General features: G+C 39.7%; 1 protein-coding gene across 3 annotated transcripts in view; it reads right to left on the reverse strand.

Annotated features, from left to right (window-relative positions):
- Positions 1-717: 717 nt before the first annotated feature.
- TRIO (trio Rho guanine nucleotide exchange factor) overlaps positions 718-20,667 on the reverse strand; it is a 244,292-nt gene continuing 224,342 nt past the window's right edge. Inside the window, exons 43-57 of one of the 3 annotated variants that reach the window (XM_071454088.1) lie at positions 20,449-20,541; positions 19,807-19,857; positions 19,513-19,590; positions 18,354-18,545; positions 17,265-17,442; positions 15,659-16,434; positions 11,207-11,454; positions 10,269-10,407; positions 9,897-9,924; positions 8,914-9,076; positions 6,813-6,934; positions 5,186-5,264; positions 4,364-4,564; positions 3,791-3,929; positions 718-2,256 (exon numbers count right to left, since the gene is read on the reverse strand). In XM_071454088.1, the coding sequence (XP_071310189.1) occupies positions 1,714-2,256; positions 3,791-3,929; positions 4,364-4,564; positions 5,186-5,264; positions 6,813-6,934; positions 8,914-9,076; positions 9,897-9,924; positions 10,269-10,407; positions 11,207-11,454; positions 15,659-16,434; positions 17,265-17,442; positions 18,354-18,545; positions 19,513-19,590; positions 19,807-19,857; positions 20,449-20,541 (3,030 nt within the window). In that variant the 3' untranslated portion in view covers positions 718-1,713. Of the gene's footprint in view, positions 2,257-3,790; positions 3,930-4,363; positions 4,565-5,185; positions 5,265-6,812; positions 6,935-8,913; positions 9,077-9,896; positions 9,925-10,268; positions 10,408-11,206; positions 11,455-15,658; positions 16,435-17,264; positions 17,443-18,353; positions 18,546-19,512; positions 19,591-19,806; positions 19,858-20,448; positions 20,542-20,667 lie in introns of those variants that run through there. The other 2 variants (XM_071454097.1, XM_071454106.1) reach the window with 2 other exon arrangements.

The following is a 20,667-nucleotide window of genomic DNA, read 5'->3' on the forward strand; positions in this document are numbered from 1 at the left end:
AAAAAAAAAAGAAAAAAAAAAGAAAAAAAAAAAGAATAAATAGGATACAGTGGAAGCCACAAAGCTCAAAATCTCAAAACTAACCCAAGCTAGGTTATGGCTTAACACCCATATATCTAACTCTTGTGGGATGTCAGCTTTGTTTCCTTAAACATGGCATTTCACACAAACATAGATGACAACACACCCACATGAACTCAGTGATGCACAGAAAACCATCTCTGTCTTTTTAAATATCTCACACTAATATTACTTCAACCTTAAAAACAGTTACTATGACAATTACATTACATGTCCAATTCTCCTCATCTGACTGCTACTTGCTGAATGTATTCTTCACCAAAGACCACAAGATTAATTTGTTCATTTCACAGAAAGAAGTAAAAAAACAGATTTGAAAATTCTAAAAAGTAGTGAAGTGTTGAGACTGATCTGGGGAAAGTCAAACTTTGGCATTTTAAATATAATAATAATGATAATAATTTTAAAAAGTGTCACTCTACTTCTTAACCAGTTTGACATTTGGGATACTAATCTCTCTCTCTCTCTTCATTTTTTTCTTTTTAACAATCCTTAAAACTGACTAGTCTTGACTAAATTCCATGCTAATCCTCATCTTAAACTAATAATGACAGTGTGGTACAACACACCCGCCCGTGCCCACCCAGAACCCCCAATCACACAAACAAAACCATAAAGCTCGCCGTACTAAGTATGTGCTTTTTCTATATATTTATTACAGTTACAACAGAGGTCCTCATAAATAGTTGCATAAAATGTTAAAGCCACAACATTGCACATGATATGAAAGAAAACAAAATCCCAAATGAGTGCATTTACAGTATTTCATCCTGCTGTATACTGCTTGACAATTGGGTCAGCAAGCTGGGCACCAACCCAAAGTTCTTTTCTGGGAGGACAGTGACTACTGCCCCAAACTGAAGACCCGCACAGTGGTATACCACCATTTAGGAAGGAGGGGGGAAAAAAGGATGAGAGGAGAGGGAAAAAAATTACAGACTGAAGGCAGGTAACAGTCTATATACAAGTAAGGCCTACATTTTATCAGAGCAAAACGATTCATTCTATTTGTATGCAAAATCTTTTGAGGTTGGATGCACTTAAAAGCAGAGTCTGATCTCAGTGCACTGCTACGTGAGATACATACAGGCGAGGCAACTGGAAAGCTCTAGGACCAAGTGAAAACCAGATGTTATAAATGGAGGCTGTACCAATGGGCAGCCATTTTGGTGAGTCTTCTCCAGGCATGATCTGATTTTTGTTTAACACCAGTGCTTTAAACATAGGCATTTCTTCCTTGAATAAATCTTGAAAACGGTAGCTAAGTTCACTTGCAAAATTCAACTCTTGTTTATTAAAAAAACTATTTTTTTTTGCAGAAACCTGAATAAAATACTGTTGCTGTATCGCTTGTGACTGCTTTTTGCAGAGTACAGTGCTATTGTCCTCCACCCCCGTGAAGTCTGCATCTCCAGTCCCCCGCGCCGCCCCGCGCGGGTCCCTGTGGAATGCATTTGCACACGAACATTCACTAGCAGCTGGTTGGCTTGGGGTTTGCTTTCCTCAAAATTCAAGTCAACAGCTGATTGGCAGGAGGAGTCTATCTCCAGTCTGATTGATTGGCAGGAGGAGTCCATCTCCAGTCTGATTGATTGGCAGGTGAAAGAGAATGAGAGAGAACTTCAAGCAAGGTCAAACTCTTGGCAAGAGCCTGCTCTGTAAGAAGTTTTTAATGCTACGGATGGGTCGAACATCATTCTGGTGTTTTCGCCGCTCAATGAACGAAGTCAGTCTGGATATATCAATGCTCTCAGCACTTTTGCCATTCCCCAGCTGCAGCCATTGCTCCTGGAGGGCCAGTGCAGCCGAGGGACGCTTAGCTGGGTCATCCTGAAGTAGGAAGCATACAAAATCTTTGGCCTTCTGGCTAACTCCTTTGAAGTAGTCATCTGGGAAACTAAAGTCTAAGCGGCAAATATTCAGGCAAGTTTCCTCTACGCTTTCATCCAGGAAAGGAGAGACGCCACTAAGAAGGACATAAGTGAGCACTCCAATGCTCCAAACATCTGAAGTGAGTGAAACAGGATTTCCAAGAATAATTTCAGGAGCTGCAAACTCTGGGTTTCCAAGTAACTGGTGGATATAATACGTGGTATTGAGCTGGACTGCATCTCCAAAGTCAGCCAGTTTTATTGTTGGCTTAGTGGAACTCTGGTCCACCAAAATATTTTCAGGCTAGAAAACATAAAAGCAAAAGTTAAAATGTCTTTTTTCAAGTCAGTCTAAGACACATTTAATGCTCCAACTTAACTGCTTCCTAGCAAGTGTGGTCAGCCCTAGAACATAAATAGCTGCCCTCTATAAGGATCACTGCAGAAGGCCAGCTCTGCAAAGCTCTGAGGCAGTCTTAACAAGGCTTCCCTTGACCAACCAGCACGTGGGCTCTTGCCTATTGTAACATGCAATGCATCTGCTTTAGCTGTTGTAGCTGCTGGCACTACATTTTTTGCAGGAAATATAGCTCTGCCAGTTAATACTTCAGTTACTCATGACAGCAGCTTTGCAAAGCTTCATAGGAACTGTGTTTCAAAACTTAAACTTAAGGAACAACAATTATAAATAGAGGGTGAATGAAGCAACTGTTCCATTTGTTTTACATCAGAGACAACAAAACCCTTGCATTTAAAGACTGGAAGACTGTAAATATTTGCATGATGCTTTCAACAGAATCCAGCTTTATTTGGAAACTCTTTCATGTAATGCAGCTGTACAGATGGAAGACAAACCCTGTTAGGAGACTATGGTAGCAGAAGATCCTGTTGGATGCATATGACTTCAAGAGAACTGCCCCATTACTGGTGAGCTGAAAGTGTACTGATTTCTACAGTTTTATTTCTAAAGCTACTGCTGCTGTAGCTGTAATCTCTGCAAAGTAAGAGCAACTTACCTACAACTAGTTTTTAATTAATTCATCTGTATGTGAGACCAGAAAAAGTACTAGTGAACTCTCTATAGCACACTAGAAAAAATTTAATGGTATGAAGACCCAAACTGGTTCTGCTTGGAAAACAGAAGTACATGGAGGGAAGAGACTCGGGCTTTTTGCCTTTTCTCACCATGACCCCATCTGGCTAAAAAGACCCTGCCTACAAAGATGACTTGTCAATGCTAAAATTATTATTCATATACAGGCGGAAAAAAAAAGTGTAAGGAGTAAGTTTTTAATTAATATTTACATTGAGACCTTCTCACATAGTTTTTTTAACTACAATGCATTAAACCCTTGTGGCTCAAGTAACACACAAAGGGAAGAACAAAGGCCCAAAGAAGCACCATTCATTTAGGTATTACAGCCCTCAAAGTGCAAAGATGAGAAACATTTTTGCAGCAAAAGAAGAAAAGCAGTCTCTTTCACAATAAACTCGATGCTTCTTGAGAAAGAAATGCATTTCTGGTGCAAGTTTATCAGAAATTAAATAAATACATGAATAAATAAATAACCAAGCAAAATTTCCTGTTAGCAATTGTTTCCAGCACAAAGGGCCACAATGGGCAAGCGAGCTGTAAGGAGAAAGATTAGGGAATTGAGAGTTTCTGCTTTGCTGCTTGAGTGACCTAAAGCATTTAGGAATGGAGCCCCAAGCCATTGGGGAGTCTTTTATGACCCTCAAAGCATTTCACAGTTCTCTCTTCCCAGATGCAAGTTTTCTAGGAGAGGGAGATTTTTATGCCCAGAATGACACTGCTCAGAATCCCATTAACACCTCACCTTTAGGTCCAAATGTGCTATTCTGCAGTTATGAAGATACTGCACAGCTTCCAGAATCTCTCCCAGGTAGAGTCTGATCTTCCCTTCTGTGAGGTTTCCCCATCGCACGACATAGTCCAGAAGGCGACCCTGGTCAGCCCTGTTGGAATTACAAGGGTTGTATTTTGGATTAATCCATGCATCAGAACTGAAAAAACCTCAAGAGGCTACAGACTACAGCAGTAACAGTAGTCTGCAAAACTTACAACACAAAGGACTAGGATATGAAGAGGAGATATCATATCTAGCTACCAGATCACAACATTCCTAATTCACTTTTGTGGCCATTTGATACAAAAATACTGTTGAATCTTCAGACTAAGATAATCATCCATATGTATATTTAATATCTCTATTTGCTTCCTTCTGAATATTAAGCTCAACATTTTAGTACTGCCATTAGACAACAGTATTTTACTTAAGTACTTTCAAACTGCTACAAAATTTTAGAGCACCTTATTCATTAACCACCATAAATGCCCCAGAAAGTCAGCTGTAAAGTTGCATTTTACAGGTAATTTAAAATGCACACACATTTCTAACACTAGTATGTAGTTGGTGGAGGTCTCAAAGGTATCAAGAAGGCCAATGAGCTGGGGATGCTGGAGATTCTGCATGACTCCAAGTTCATGGGTAACCTGGTCTCGCTTCATCAACTTCTTATTCACAAACTTAGTGGCTACTGCTCGCTTGGTTCCCTTCTGGTCACACTTCTTAACGACAGAAAATCTGCCCCTGGAACACAACAATGAAAGGAAAGGTTTAACCAAGAGATGCAATAAGGACATACTTTTACTTGAAAGATATACTCCAAAAGATCCAATTTTAATCTCTAATAAGTTGCCCTTACAGAGAAGGTTCTGGGCACGAGAATTTTCAGTGCGTGCGTCTAATACAAATTGTGACTGTAGAAACTTGACAGATATCTGTCATATCACACTTGCAGACAACCTGTCAGAGTAATAACCAGCTTTCAAAGGTCATTATAAAGTTGGCAAACTGTATATTCTACATGAGTTATTTTGCCCATTTTCAGACTCCTTCTGTCTGTAGTTTTCATTCCCTAAATAAGGAGGTTGAGGAGAACTTCACTACAGAAGCACTGTCAGTCACTTTAAGAGATGCTTAAAAAATAAATCTCTTCATCAACAATACCCCTTTCAGCCTAATTGAATTCTGTTTCTGTAGTGCCATCTAGTGCTGGTAAAAGTTTTACTTCCTCACTTCTATTAAATCCAACAAAATTCTGGCCTTTTAGGCTCATACATTAAGTATTTATCAAGGAGAATTTAATTTTTGAAAGAAAAGTCAGTATTTTGACACAGACAGCTTTGAAGATCAGCATACAGTACGCACCTGCCAAGCTCAGCCACTTCACTATAGTGGGATTCAAAATTGTCTTTCCAGATTACCATGATCCCATCACTTCCAGGACCTAAACAAACAAACAAAAAAGAGAAGGACAGGATGTCCAAGATTTAATACACTCAGATCTCTTGGCTATGAGGGGAATCACCCCATCTTATTAATCCCCATATGACACACAAGGTGGCAGAAGGACAAACTGGATTATACACCAGGGCAGCCTAGCCAATGCAGTAGAACCAAATCTATAGTGGAAACAATTTAGGTTACAGTGGGAACTGTCTGTACAGGAATGAGTAACCTTAGCAAGCTGAGGGAAACAGTGAAAAGAAAAGACATCTTACATTATACCTCATAATCAATAATACACCTGCCACTGGAAAAAGAAGTGGCCAGGCTGTGTAGCAGCTACCTTAGAGAGCAACTCTTATTTTTCAGGAAACACTAGTATAAAGACCAAAATTTCCCTTTCAGCCTTTTCTATATATATTGCAACACACTGATCCAAGGGCTTAGCTGCTGTCTGTCTTGGGTCAGTGAGCAGGAAGTGCCTGAAATAATCATCACCTCAATACATTGTCAGTAAGGCACTTACTGCAGCTACCCACAGGCAGAGCTCAAAGTGGCACCACTGAACATAAACACCCAAAAATTTCAGATGAGATTTGGAGGGTTTAAAATTCCAAGAAAGCAGCAAAGGTCTTTGGAAAAAAGGGAAGAAAGACTATATTTTGAAGAGGTTTGGGACAAGTCCCCGTATCAGCTGAGAAACTTCACGTCTTGGGGTTTTTTATGTGAGTCAATTTGAGACAGAGACATTCTGCTAAAATCTATTAACTATTCTCACCAGTGGAAAAATATATGGGCCTCACAATAGACTAAAGGACCCGATGGTATCAATTGTTATGAGCTGTTTTGTAAGAAAATTTTTGATCCTGCTGTCTATATTTACCCTATTTCTAAAATGGAGAATTATGAATGCTTAGGACAAGAATAAGTGAATATATGAACACACTCCAAAATGTATCCCTATGTCATCAAAGACATCAAGTAAAAATCTTTTTTTCCCTTTGCTGTCTGCCCCCAAAACACAGGCATTTTTTTATCTTTGCATGTTTCCTTTTTATTCCTCACAAACATTCAGGTTATTTCCTTCAGGTACTGAAATACCTTTGCAACTGTAGATCAGTGATGCAAAGACAAGAACTAGTTGTATATTCTTGTAAAAATTGTGGCTTAACAGTTCAAGCAAAGGAGAAAAATAAATTACAAAGTAATGCTACTCTTTTCTTATCTGTACACTTTAGAAATTATGTTAGCATGGCAGCATTCACTGAGACTAAACTAAGAATGCTGATGATAAAATATGATTTTATCAGTGTGTTCAAATGCACGTTGACAGTACTGTGGAATGTGTGCATGAACCTCTAATCCGTTACATCCTAAAACTGCATCTATTCCTGCTGAAACAGGCACTAGATGACAGATAAAAAGGCTCGTTATCAATACTCCATTAACAAAGGGGTGCCCAGGAGCTGAGCTTTTCTTTTTACTGTTCTATGGGTACCAGGCACATCAGCTGTGTCTAGGCTTTAGAAGAAGGCAGAGCCAGGCCTACCTAAAACTCGTAGACTGGCGGAGGATGAAACTGAACCCATGTCGTTTGCAGCTATGCACGTGTAGATACCATCGTCTTCCGCAGTGACGCCTACGATTTTCAGCGACGCCTCTCCCAGGTCACTGCAAACACAACGGCAGCTGTTAACTTTACAGTAACTGCACAGACCTTAGGCTGTGAAAATCAGACAAAGTTAGGTTGATATTCTTCATACTTCTTATTCTCCAGCTCTTAGCTCTCTCTGAACATAGTAAAACACATCTCAGAAGCATCCACCAGAACCTGAGCACTTTGTGTTCATCCAGTATCTTGGCAAGTCCTACAAAACACTAGAAAAACATCCTAACTGACACTCTGTCTCACCACGTCTCAGGCTCTACTGTTGAAAAAATCAAGTGCTTCCCCTGTTTCTTCCTGCTTCCTTTACCTACTTCAAGTTTTCAGAGGCCATATTGAGACAAATATCCATCTTTGTTCTTTCTGAAAGCTTCGTTTCCATCCATGACTTCCAGGGGGTGTCAGCTGATCTGTCATTTGTGCTTTCAGAGCATTCAGCCCTTGTAAGAGTGGGCTTGCCCTTCAACATAAAAGGCACACTTCACCACAGCTCTAGAGATCTCAGACTCTGGGAGAATGAGGATGGAAGGAAACTAGAAAGGACTTAAGTTTACACTCTGCTCCAGGGCAGAGACAGCATTAGGCTAGGTAATACCAGAGCAGAAAACTCTGCAGGCTTTTCCTTAATCTTTCTCACAGGTCAACCACCCTTTTTGTTTGATGCTTTGCCTTTAAATGTCTGCTTATATTATCCTCTATGCAGTAAATTTCTAGTAGTCTTTTGACTATCTGCCATGGATATGAACAACAGATAATTTAATTTGCAAGTCTCTTACAAATGTGAATACTTGGCAAGTCCTCCCTACAGTTTTCACCTCTAGGCTCAAACCAATACTAACAACTAGTGTGGTGTTTTTTCACAATAATGCATAATTTCAAGATCTTTTAACAGACTTTCCTTTGAGTTCATCTCAGCTGCTGCAAGTCATTTTACTGACTGACCCAAACCTATTTGCAATGGTCTTCACCACACAATTTCAGGAAAAAAAAAAAAAGGTAAATTTTAGGAAACATAGGAAGATGACAACCTTCCCAGACTCAAAGAACATTTCAGGATTATTTCTAAAGATCTGTCAGCCACAGCCAAGATTATTCACTGGATATAATACTGTAATGAGTAACAGTGAATTAAACCTAGCAAATTTAACTCTTACACATCTCACAACAGCCCTGGATGCAGTAGTAAAGCTGCCACATTGCCTTTGTCTTTCCATTAAAAAGAAACAAAAAACCCAATGAAAAGAAAAAGCAGGAGCACCAGAAGTAAAGAACGGTACAACATGTCATTGAGTTTTCACAAAAGAGCCCTTCATTCTGAATTAAGAGTATAATTCATAAATGTGACATTTCTTCACACTGAAGTTACTCATTAAACTACAATTTCTGTATGTAAAAGATGCTTTTTCAGAAAAAAAAAATTAACCTGCAGCTTCCTATTCCAAAATAACAAAGTCTCCTGAAAAATTTCTCCTGGTGTTTGAGTTACCAGTTATTCTGTTATGTTCTATCATAGCAAAGCTAAAAACAGAGAAAAGTGTTAATATCCACGCTTCAACAATGAAGTGTGATGTTGTCACATCAACAGGAAGCAGAGGCTTCTTTGCAAAACACAGCAGTGTGATCTGAAAGTCACTGATGGAAATAAGGGACTGGCAGGGTCTGTCACAGTACTGGCATGTCACAACACATTGGTCTGTTTCAATGACCAGGTCAGTGTGACAGGCCACAATGGTTTCTGCAATAGCTAATGAGAAAGAGCAGATTAATTTTATTTTGTTTTTAAAAATCAACTGATTATAACGTTTTGTTACCTTAGCCATATGCAGAAGTTACACAACATTTCTGGAAAATCTCAGTGATGATACGTTTCTGTCTGAGAGCAACCCTATCCTCATGCCTCAAAGCCAAACGCTGTCCCACACCAGGGGTGCAAATTAAGAAAGTCAGAGTTTGAGCAGTTCCTGTCGACCATGGCACAAATTACCTGTAGGAAATGCTGTGATGACCGTCATTGCTCAGTGTATTGTGATCAGGACCTTTCCAAGTAACTGAAGCCTTGGGGCGACCACAGACTTTACACCTAAGCACGATGGTCTCTCCTGTCTCACATGTTACCTCACTCAATGGAATTATAAACTCTGGGGGAACTGGAAAAAGAGAAGTAATGGCATTAGGTAAACTGAAGCAAATACATTTAATTTCTATTCCTTGCACTGTTTTCTATTAGATGAAGCAGTACTTTAGATTCCCAAGGTGTATTTATCCCCTGCCCTTGGAGCACATCCATGGTTAGGCCCCTTGCTGGGGCTCTACAGAGCTAGTAAATTTTTCTCTATGTGAACTTGGACACAACACTACTGCTGTGCCACAGATAACTCTGAAGCCTACCATGGTGAACCAAACACCCAGTTTATGCTAAGTGAGTTTACACTGAAAAGTATTTAAGGATGTGCTCAGCTAGGCTATCTTTACATCCAGCCAAATTTGCAAAAAACACTTCATCCTCTGAAGCACTGTAGTGCTTTCCCTTTTCCACAGGTGAAACTCAAAAACTTTGTTTCTGTCTATTAAACTAAAAGCCCAGTTTGGCTCTGACCCCAGTGGGCCACCATCTTTGTCCTGATCTGCTTCTGCAGTGGAGAGGTCCTGTACGTTCCCTAGGGTGCAAGATTGAAAATAAAGCAGCTCCAACTCCTGGCCTTGTTACTTTGCAAATTCAGCAAGGCCCCACTTCCATGCAGAACACATCATATGGTCTTTGTGTTTTATGTTGTTTTGAACTTGTGAACAAAAAAGTATTTCCTGCATCTTAAAAAAGAAATATGACTTATTTCATTCTACCTTATCTAAAAAGAGCCCATATATATTTTTGTAGAAAGCACACAATTCCTGACATAATTCACATCAAGCAAATAATGTTTTAATCAAATTTATTGACTGAAACTTTTAAAAATTAAAGCAACTTACCATCATAAATGTAATTGGGGTTGAGAAGCTGGAAAGAAGAAATTAAAGAATTAATGTCCTGATAATCTTATAATAACTTAAAGAATGGCAGGAAACCAAGCACAGAGATGGATTAAAGTTAGCTGTACCCACAGAATCCAAGAAACATCTAAATACCACAATTTCTGCACCACTCTATTCTTTTTCGGGTATCTTTTTTTTGTATGATGCTTTCAGGTTCGAAGGTTCTAATTTCCTGTTTCCAGATTTGGCAGAAACTGTCCACTAAAGCCACTGCTGCCTTTAATTCCTTCCTGTGAAGTTCTGACAGAAGCTACTTTTAAAGAAATCCCAACCCAACTTCTTTTGGAAGTGACACTTTTGAAGACTTACTTTTACAGAAACCTTGTTGGCAAGTCCTTCTCGGGATTTCCGATAACCATTTTCTAGCTTGCCTTCCCTTTTGCCGTCTTTATCTTTTTTCTCAGATTTCTTCCTTAATCGGAGTGCTGTGTGCCAAGACGTTGACTTCCTGAACACAGAACACAAAACTCTGATCAATTTTTTTCAACTCCCTGTTATGTCCTATACTATCTACTTTCACGTGCCATTGGAAAAGTACGTCAAAATGTTATTTCTATGTATTAAAGTGTAAAATGAAATACATTAGGTATTCCATACGGAATGCCACCCTTGGCTAAAACTGTGAACAAGCTAGTAATGTAGTCTGAAGTTCAGTATTCCTTGAAATCATTGCTCAAATAGTAAACTTTCTATATGAAAATGCAAATTGTCAATCCAACAGAGCAACTAACAGTATGAAGCCCATACCAAATGCAGCCCTACAAAAGCTTTACACAAAATTCAAACTGAACTTGGATACAATTTCTTCCATTGCAGTGATGAGAGAGTTGTTCCTAGCATACAGTAATTTTCAACAGGTTTGTGGCTTAAAGCAGATATCTAGGAACTCTGAAATCTTGTTTTATTTGAACAAACATTCCCTGTTTTCCCAGACAAAAGTGTCTAGACTGGCAACTCATTCTATCAAATAAACAAGTTAAAATAAATGATTTCTGCTCTTAGATAAGGCATTCTTTTCCCAGAAGACTAGGCTATTGAAACTCTTTAATAAAGAATATGTGCTTCTGGAATCTTTTTCACTAGCTTTATTTTGACGGTTGCTAAGGGACCTCTCCAGTACTTGTTCTGCTTGTTGCTCATCTATTTCTCCATGATCACATGAATTTTTGGCCTTAAAGGTTCAAAGTCTTCTCTAAATTGGATGTTTTCTTCCTTCCTCCCCCTTCTACTCACACCCAGGCACTCACTTGATGGTTCCATCAGGGTTGTCAATGATGATTGCACTGGTATGCCCCAAGACATAGCCGGGAATCCAGCCCTCGGCTGCGGGGCACTGATCGGTGGCGGCTCTGAACACCAAAAACATGTTCTGTTGGTTGCTGGCTAGAATCTGCACGACCTCTCCTTGGTAGACATTTATCTCATCCTCCTTCACTGCCGTGTAATCGTGTGTCACCAGCATGGTGGAGATATTGCTACTGCTGCTACTTTCACTCTGCAAGCATCAGTCAGAAGCAGAGAGAGCAGGAGGGAAAAAAAGAGAATCAAGTTTAAAACTCATGAAGAAGACAGGCTGTTCTTGGACTGCTACATTACCTACCTAATCTAATTGGTTTAAACTGTAGTCAAAGAAAAGAGCAATGTTTTCTCTTGTACAGCTGCCTATGTCTGTTTATCTTTGTGCATTAGTCTGATATTTGAACATCTTTTTGTAGTGCTGCTCCACAAATTTATTCCCAATACAGTTACTCAATATAATTTCCATTAACTAGGAGTCACTTTATTCATAAATCTCAACTTGTCTTCCTTTCAGGCTCCGACACTGAACCTTGCATCTTCATCAGGCATCAAAACTACAGTACAAGCATGTAAGACAGTTTTTCATGATCTTGTAAGTTCAGTTTCCAAATCATAGTCATTAGCTCATAATCACTGGAAACTCCAACAATGAAAAATACATGTAGTCTTTCCTAGCACTACCTGTCAGATCTCAGACACTGCCCTTGTGCACACAAAACATGACAAGCTACAAAAGAACAAAACAGGGTTTTGACAGCATCTCTCAAAACCCACAAGATTTATCTCTGCTTGCATCTGTATGATCAGGTTTATTCTTTTAAATGCAAAGAATGAAGTAAATTACTGAAATAAGAAATTATTAATTTGACAGTCAAAATAGACCCACTAAACTGTAAGAATCCCTTCTAATGGATTAGTAACTAAGATAGCTGAGTGTTGTTACCTGTTTATCATACACTTTCAACTCTGTTCATTATATTGTTCATTTCCCCAGCAAGCATTTGTGGAAAGCTAATTATGGCTGAGAAGGTGTACATTCAAAATCATATTACTTGAAGAACAAAAAGCCTACTGCTGACAACAAACCTACTGGAAATTATTATTTTTTTAAAAGTAAGACTTACTTTGTCCATTTGCATCTATTCCTTATACAAGTTTTAATAAATGGAAATGTGAAAACTATTATCAGATTACAACCTACTCCCGCAATAATTATTTCTTTCTTGAAACAAGTTTAAACCAAGGTGAATGGCCTATTAATGATGTGGCATGAAATGTGTGTGTGTGTGTGTGTGTGTGTGTGTGTGTGTGTCTGCCTTTTGTCTCTGTTCTTACTTCAGACTGTTTCAGGTCACTCAGTGCCAGAGAGGGCTCACTATTGCTCAGTAGAAGCTGAGCTGAAGAAGGAAATGAGTACCCATGTCCTGGGTACCCCTATTGCTTATAGAGCAGAACCACACTAGTGCCACTCATGTGCTAGTAGCCACTGGAAAGCTTGGCACACAGGATTAAAACAGCATCTTTTTTTTTTTTTTTTTTTCTCAAAACTGTCAAATATTTCTCAAATATTGAGGAGATACAGAGGGGTTCAGTTAACAGCCTGGTGCACTGGGAGCCCTGAACACTGCGTTCTCTTGCAATCTGCTAAAGGCCTTGAATAAGTCACTCCATCCCTCTGTGCCTGTGCTTCCCTAAGGACTCTGGCTGAGAAACCAAGACATTTGGAGTGGAACAGCCTCAGATTACTAATTTCATAGCATGTTTAACACCCTGATGCTTGGAGTGCCAGTGACTCTGTACATTTTATTCTAGGTGGACTGTTATATTCAAATGAGTGACTCAAAGCTTCTTTTTTGCCATATTAGAATGATGAAGCATATGCTACCTAAGTGAGAAAGATCTCACTGTGGATTTTAACTCTACTAAAGGATATTGACATTAATTTCAGATGCTGTATTTCCAGTAGGAGAACTAATTTTTTTCTCTATTTAGAAGATGGCCTGCATGGCCTTTTGTATTAGTAAGTCCTTTCCATGATTCAGGCAAACTGAAAACAGCTGAACCCAAGAAATTAAGTCTCATTTTCAGTCATTATTTAAATTAGGATGACAACTTGCTACACGCTTTTACCTAGATGAAAAACAACTCTATTCAAAAAAGCAGCTTTTGTTGACTCCTCCTGTTAGACTTTCAGGGAAAAATGAAGGAAAGTTGCAGTATCAACCTAAGCCTCAAACCTTGCCCCACACACTATTCCTGAACATACTGTTTCTTAGGATGCAGCAGAATTTCTCTAACTGCAAGACTGACCTTTCTATAACATAACAATTCTTTCTGACATTTAAGTCTTGTAGGATCATAATGAACTCTGAATATTTCTTATGTTCAATGGGGACAGTTAAAACTGTTAAATAAACAACTGTCTGGTAACTACTAAGTGACAAATGTTCCTGAGAATGTGTTTATACCAGAATTCATTCTCACCACAGAGAGACAGCCTTTCCTTTTGCCTTCCAAGGAAGTAGTTATTCTTGCATAGTAATGTTTTCTTACTGAAAGTACTTCTGGTCATCACTGACCTCAACTATGGGATTAGAGGATCTACAAACAAAATATAAAAAGTTCCTCCCACATTCCTCAACTAGCAAAACCTAATCTTTTTTCTTCTTAGAAGTAATTTGTCCTTAAATAATCTATATACTAAATACTATAGCCATATGTGCATGGGTATATACATACAAAATAGTTAAATTAAAATAAACCTTCACAACCCATTTTCTCCAGCTTGTTCAATGTGGTGTAGAATCCTAATGATTGGTCTAGAAATGAGGTTATAAATGAGGATTTATGGCTCATCTCAATTACCAAATAAAAGAGTTACAGAGCTGTAAACATAGAGCTGTGAAGCAGAATGCACGCATTCCAACATTACGTTTTATAGTGAGATAAAAACAAGCAATGGTGTCTTTGCTGAGATAGTATCAAAATCCAAATGTTTTGAAAATTCAGTGCCATCCCATCTTTCTCCTTCTCCTTATTGAATGCAGCAACCTGAATTAGTATTATGCAAGTACCACCATCTTAATTCACCTACTATGCAGTAAATGCAAAATACTCAAATTACCCCAGATTTTGCATTACATTACATCACATTTTGCTAGACTGAAGATAAACACAAGACAGAGCTAAATCAAATAAAAAGCTGAAGGAAGATCAGGATAAAATTACAAAACATGCAAAGCATAATTTTTTTTCTTCTGAAGCTATTATAAAATTAAGTGTAAGAACTAAGAAGTCAAGAAAGCTTTGTGTGTTAAACAGTTCTATAAAGAAACACATGCATTTAAAAAAGGTCCAGCAAGTTAGGTGATTTGCAGAACTGGTATTGCATACCATTTGTGAGAGAGTAGAAAAACAATCATTCATGAACACAATGCTTAGTGAGAAAAAAATCATATGTGAGTTATAAAAGAAAGGCACCATAACCTGCCTACCGCCTCCATGGCAAATGCCTCAACATTTTTGCTTTATATTTGCACATGCCCCAGTGCTGGCTGCGTTGCTTTCCTGGTGGATGTTATTAGGAATAACGTAGATTCTGTTGACAGCCTGGATTTCTACACAAACAAACCAAGTGCACACTAAGAGGCTGAGTCTCCAGAAAACCGAAACCAGTTCTTCTTACAAAGGAGAAAAGACCAGTGGAGCGGGTAATCGTTTTGGTTGTAGTAGAAGTAGGATTATTGTCGCTAGGTTTTGTTGGCCTATTTTGAGTGGATTGCAGAAAGCTTCCTTGATCAAACACAGGATTTAAAAAGAGATTGATGTATAACAACTAAGGCTGAAAGGAGAGGGGGAAAAAATAAATTAAGAAAAAAATAAAACTCAAGCAGGCCAGGGAACGTAGATGTCTCCACGAAGTTAAAACTCAACAGGACAATGGTGGCAAATTTGTGCGTGAAAGGGAAAAAAGCCCCAAGGCAATCTGCCAAAATCCTGAAGTCAGATTTAAGTGCTGGCACAATGCATACCCCAAGGTGCTCTGGCTGCCACGCTTCAGCATGTTAATTATGTGCCTTCAAATTAGAGACGAAAAAAGCAAGGACAGCAAGTTAGTATGTATCAGCCTAGTGATCTATATTTTCAGCAGAGGCAGAAATCGCATCTAATGTTAGCAGTTGCTTTTGTGTCTGTATGCATAGCCATGTTGGCATGTATACACACACACAGGTAGACACTCCTGGCTTTTTAGTGCGCAGAAGATACCGGAACAGTTGATTATTTCAGAGCAGAACAGCACCGGAGAGCCAGAAGTTAGTACGGAGAATGATGGCAACGCACAGAAAGGGAGCATGGAAGGTTTTAGAAGAGCTCGCAGGACAGAGGTGCTCCGCTCTTACCCCATTACTCTGGGTGGAGTGAACTGACTGCTCGCTGGTCGAGGAGCATGTGCTCATGCGGTCTGTGTCCTTGCTGTGTGAAGAGTGGCGGTGGACCTGCCGCTGGAGGGAGTCATTGTCCCCAGGGAAAGTGAAGGAGCCAGGGCGGCTGGCAGGGGATGCTGGGATGGAGCTCCAAAAGGAGCCCTTCTGCAGGGGGCTGCTGGGTGGAAAGCTTTCCTTGCCAAAAGGAGAAGGGAAAGTCGTGGACAGAGGAGAGTTCATTGGAGAGATGGCTCCTGGCCTTGGCTTCCCAAGCGTCAGTGATCCTATGCTGTTTCTTGTTCGACTGTCCTCTGAGATTCCACGTGAGTCTTTCTGGGCTCCATCAGCTGAGCCAGAAATGTTTCCTGCTGTCTTCCTGGGACTTTCAATAACTTTCATCTTGGGAATCTGTTCAGCTTCTCTCTGAGGACCATCCGGCTCTGCACTGGGAGGGTGCCTGTCTGGCTGGCTCAGGCCAGTTTCTAAAGAGGTGTTGTAGTGTGGCAGGGAGTGATTGTGAATGGACATACCTGACATCTTGTCTGCCTCTGCTTGGGCCGAGGCTGCAGAGGAGACCAGGACTGGGGAATGGTGTCTGACAGGCTGGGGGATCCGGGATGGCCGGCTACGGCTGGAGCTGGGGATGCCAGTACAGCTGCTGGGGCCGCCGCTGTTAGCGCTGCCGCTCCCGCCGCTGCCGCCGCCTCCGCCACTGCTGTGGTTCCTCTGGTACTCGATCGGGGATGTCAAGGCTGCAGTGGGGGCGAGGGGGGAGGCGGTCAGGGGAAAGGGGGCAGGAGAGGGAACAGGAACAGTTTAAAACAGACATGTCTACTGGCAAAAGGGGGAGTGCTGTTCAAATAAATTTCCTTAGCAGTGGAAAGACACCACAGACCTCAAGTCACTTTTCTGCATCTAACCTTCATGACCTCCTGCATCTACCTATATTAAAGATTAAAAATCTGAAACTAAGAAGATCTTTTCCTCTAGGATCACACTGTCAGCCAGCAGCCAAGTTGGAAAAAAACAGGTGTCACTCCACATTCTCTGCTTGTTGTTACTCATTATAACTGTTTAAAAAAATCTAGGTTGGAACAACAACCAATAGATATAAAAATACAGCAAAAACTTTTTAGTGTCACAGAGGACAATACCACCTTCTACTTTTCTCCTGCAGAATCTGAATGTTGCTGCCACACTAAGATGCAACAACAATGGCCACCAAAATAATAGAAGCAAAACACATTCTGGATCGATGCCTAAAATTCCACTTGGGTTTAGCCTTTAAAGGCTTGCAGTTGCTTAAAAGGGGTACACAAGCTCTCAACGGATGGCACCTATCTTGATTCACTCCTACAAAACATTTGGAAAATTTCACCAAGAGAACACCATGTAAATTCAGACTACCACTCTTATAATAAATGCAAGCATCTGTTCTGAAGCAGAAATGAGGCACATATCCCCCAACTGTTCTGTATTAGCTCAGGAAAAAGGCAACTTGCAAAACATTTCAAAGCCAAGAAAAAAGAGATGAGCGAAAAGTCATCCAATTATGAACTTTTAGTAAAAGAAAATAATTTACCATTTAAAAAGTTGCGCTGGTTTTCCAAAATTTGGTTAATTTCATGGATCCATAACTGGCGGACTCCTGGGCTGGCAGAATGCAAAATAAAGGTCTCCGTGACATCGCCCGTTCTTGATGTTAGTGCAAATTTACATGGATCGCTGTCCACATTTTCCTCCAGAGAAAGGCAACTCACCTTCATGAAAAGAAAATAACATGTATATTATGGGAAACATACCTTTAAAATCTTTCTCAGGAGTGTAGAGGCAGATCTTTAAATGATAACCACTCATTCCTGCAGTAAAATAATAGCATGAAATGAAGTTACTTAATTCCAGTAAACTAAGAATTAGTGTACAGCTTACTGACACGCTGTGCCTGAACAATCTCCAGCAGGTCAGCATGGCCCAATGTTCTCCATCCCTCACTTTCCTTTCAGATTAGTTAAAATGCTGAGCCTGCTATGGAGCTCTCTCTACCACCAGCCCCTGCTAAAGGCTTCAGCTGCAGATAGAGCAATGCCTTGTACCTGGCTGTTCAGCCAGAGCTATAAACAGGTTCAGGTGGCAGGCAGAGCACCAAGGCAAATTAGGGGAAGCAGGGTCCACCCAAAACACTTCATGAGGGCTGCTGAGTTCTAATATGATCAGGTTTGTTCAGGAAAATCTTGAAGTGGGGAAACACTTACTTTGTTTGAGGAATACCTAAGAAGGTCGCACTACTTACAAATGTTATCTACATATTTGGGTATTGGAAAGGATACAAAAAGAGTTATTATCTCTACTTGCAATGACTTTGCAATGTGGTGTACACACAGCACAGAGCTGAAAACTAAACTTCGTGAATACTTGTCCAGCACTTTGTGCCAGAAGACCTGCTTTGATAGGCTTCACACAGGAGGCATCAGAGTACTGGGATCCAAAGATCTCCACCTAACATTGGAGTGAGAACAAATTCAGTAGGAAGTAATTTCAGGAAATGACTGGCACCTCATTGTGCTCTAGGGTTGCACACCTAGCTGTCACTCTTGACTGCCCACAGAATGAGAAACTGTTACCTTAGCAGAGTTTATGCAGGGGACACAAAAGACTCACACACAACAGTTACCTTGATACTGTTTTTAAACAAGAATCCGGGCATGGAGAAACCTTTCTTTTTATCTAGCAGCTCACTGAAAATGACAATCTGCTCAAACAGGAAGACCCGTCTTTCCTTGCAGCGTGGCAGAAGTCCTGCATCCTGGTCTGTAACCAAGAATGTGTCCTGGAGCAGGAGCTTACCCTGGGCTACAATTTTACCCTACACACAGAGGCAAGAAAAAACACATTTAGTGAAGTTCTTTGTTTCTTTCCCCACTCAACCTTTTTGAGCACACGTTCATGACAAATAGCTTTGTGTATTTCCCACCTTCCAACTGTTATTGACCACTCTATATTCATTTCTCCTCCTATACACAAGATATTCTTGTGCTCTTTCTCAAAAATACCAAACGTCAAAAAGAAAAAGAACCACACACACACACAAAAAAAAAAAAACAAAAAAACAAACAAACAAAAAAAAAACAAACCCAAAAAACCCAAAACCAACCAACCAACCAATCCCAAACCAAACAAAACAAAAAAAACCCAGACCAAACTCCAAAAATCCACTCCACCCTTTTCAATTCATCATGCATTTTGAGGTTTGGAACAATAAGGCTTTAGTTTCTCTATTCTGAATAACTCCAGCAGTTACTCATATAATCTTCCAGGGTGCTGAGTAGGGGCAGATCTCAAGTTCATGTCTGCATCACGCAATATAAAGAGCTTTGCAAGTAAAACATGTGACTGTGGCCTGCCTGATGCATCCTGCTTCAGTAGCCAATTTCCATCTCTTCTAGACTTAGCAAAACAAGGGGGGCTACAGTTGCCTCAAGTACATGATGGACATTAGTGACTCCTCCTTTGTCTACACTACTGAAGTCAGGTCTGCTCACCTGCTGATAACTGATTATTTCACTGTTTTGCAAGCCAATAATGGAACTGTAGTAAGACTGGCCATTTTTTTGATTTTGCACAAGGGCTTTACCTTGTGAGACTGATACAGCAGGTAATGTTTCCCAGGAAAAAAGTCCTTGGCGGGGCTAAGACTCGATTTTTCATTTACTGCTTTTTGCACCAGCTAACCAGATAGTGAAGAAGCACTGCACACATTTCTCCCCACAGTATTAAAGATTAATTTCTAGAGAACCTGAAAAAATCTCTAAGTATAAGTCCAGTCAACTTACATCAAATCCTTGCAGGCGGCCAACATTCATCATGTCATTACACCGTTTTGGTACTATACACATGACCTCTACAGCTTTCTGTTCAAAACAAAAAAAAGTCAAAGCTTTATTTTCCAAATGAGTTAGCAGCATAAAATTTTGTTTAATTTTATATGGTCGCTTTAGAACAGAAATGCAAGAAGTAAACACTTATAATCGCTTTCTCAGGAAAATCAGAAAAGGAAAGTGACTCTGCCCAAACAAAAGTTCTGAGTTAAAAGAATTCATATCACTAAGAGAAAATGTCTCAAGTACCTCTAGTTCTGTTGTGTCAAGATTAGCTTTTTTAGAATACTTGAGGAAGTCCTGAAAAAGAAAAAAATATCAAGTAATATTTCTTTTCTCATTAATCATCGACAAGAAATCTTAGAAAATCTGAATTTGATAGTCTCTATCAGAATATGACAGACTGCAGAAGACAACCATTTGGATTTAACTCATACAAAAACATATGCTAAGGCATTGACTGCCGTGCTACACAGGGTTGCTCTTCAGTAAACACCTATGTGATATTAAAATGATTGCAGGTGTAGTTGGAAAAGCTGTGATGAGTCCCAACAACTTCTATCATGTTTACATCTGGAAACAGTTGAGAGTTCCTTCTCCCATGCCTATGACACTGGTACAAATTTTAAACATCTCCATGGCCTAAGCATTTGGTCTTTAACTGTTAAAATTAAAAACAAATTTCTGCCCAAGCCATCTACTGCAATTTTTGTAACTATCTGAATGTGCTCAGAAAAGAATCATATGGCACTGCTTACAAATCTGGGTTCTGTTAGGGAAAAGGGTGGGAAAACATCAGCATTAAAAATTTTCTTAAAAAAGAAAACCTATCTGTTAACACATCTATAACATATCTATTAACACAACTCATTCATCTCAACATCCCTTTACCTTTAGTAACAGCTGGTATTTCATAATTCTTTGCACAGGTTTTATTAGCAAGTCTGTGAGCTGAAGTCTGTGGCCCAGGCGTTGCTTTAGATCCTGAGAGTTGTAAAACAAACATTTTTGTTTGTTCAGTTAGAAAGACCCTTGTTTGTTGAGTTAGAAACACAGTATATGTATCAGTATATGGAGATAAATACATATATATATATATAAACAAGGATA

This window comes from Agelaius tricolor, unplaced genomic scaffold, assembly GCF_023055355.1.
Source record: "Agelaius tricolor isolate 1412-34295 unplaced genomic scaffold, bAgeTri1.0.p SCAF_2, whole genome shotgun sequence".
NCBI classification, from domain to species: Eukaryota; Metazoa; Chordata; class Aves; order Passeriformes; family Icteridae; genus Agelaius; species Agelaius tricolor.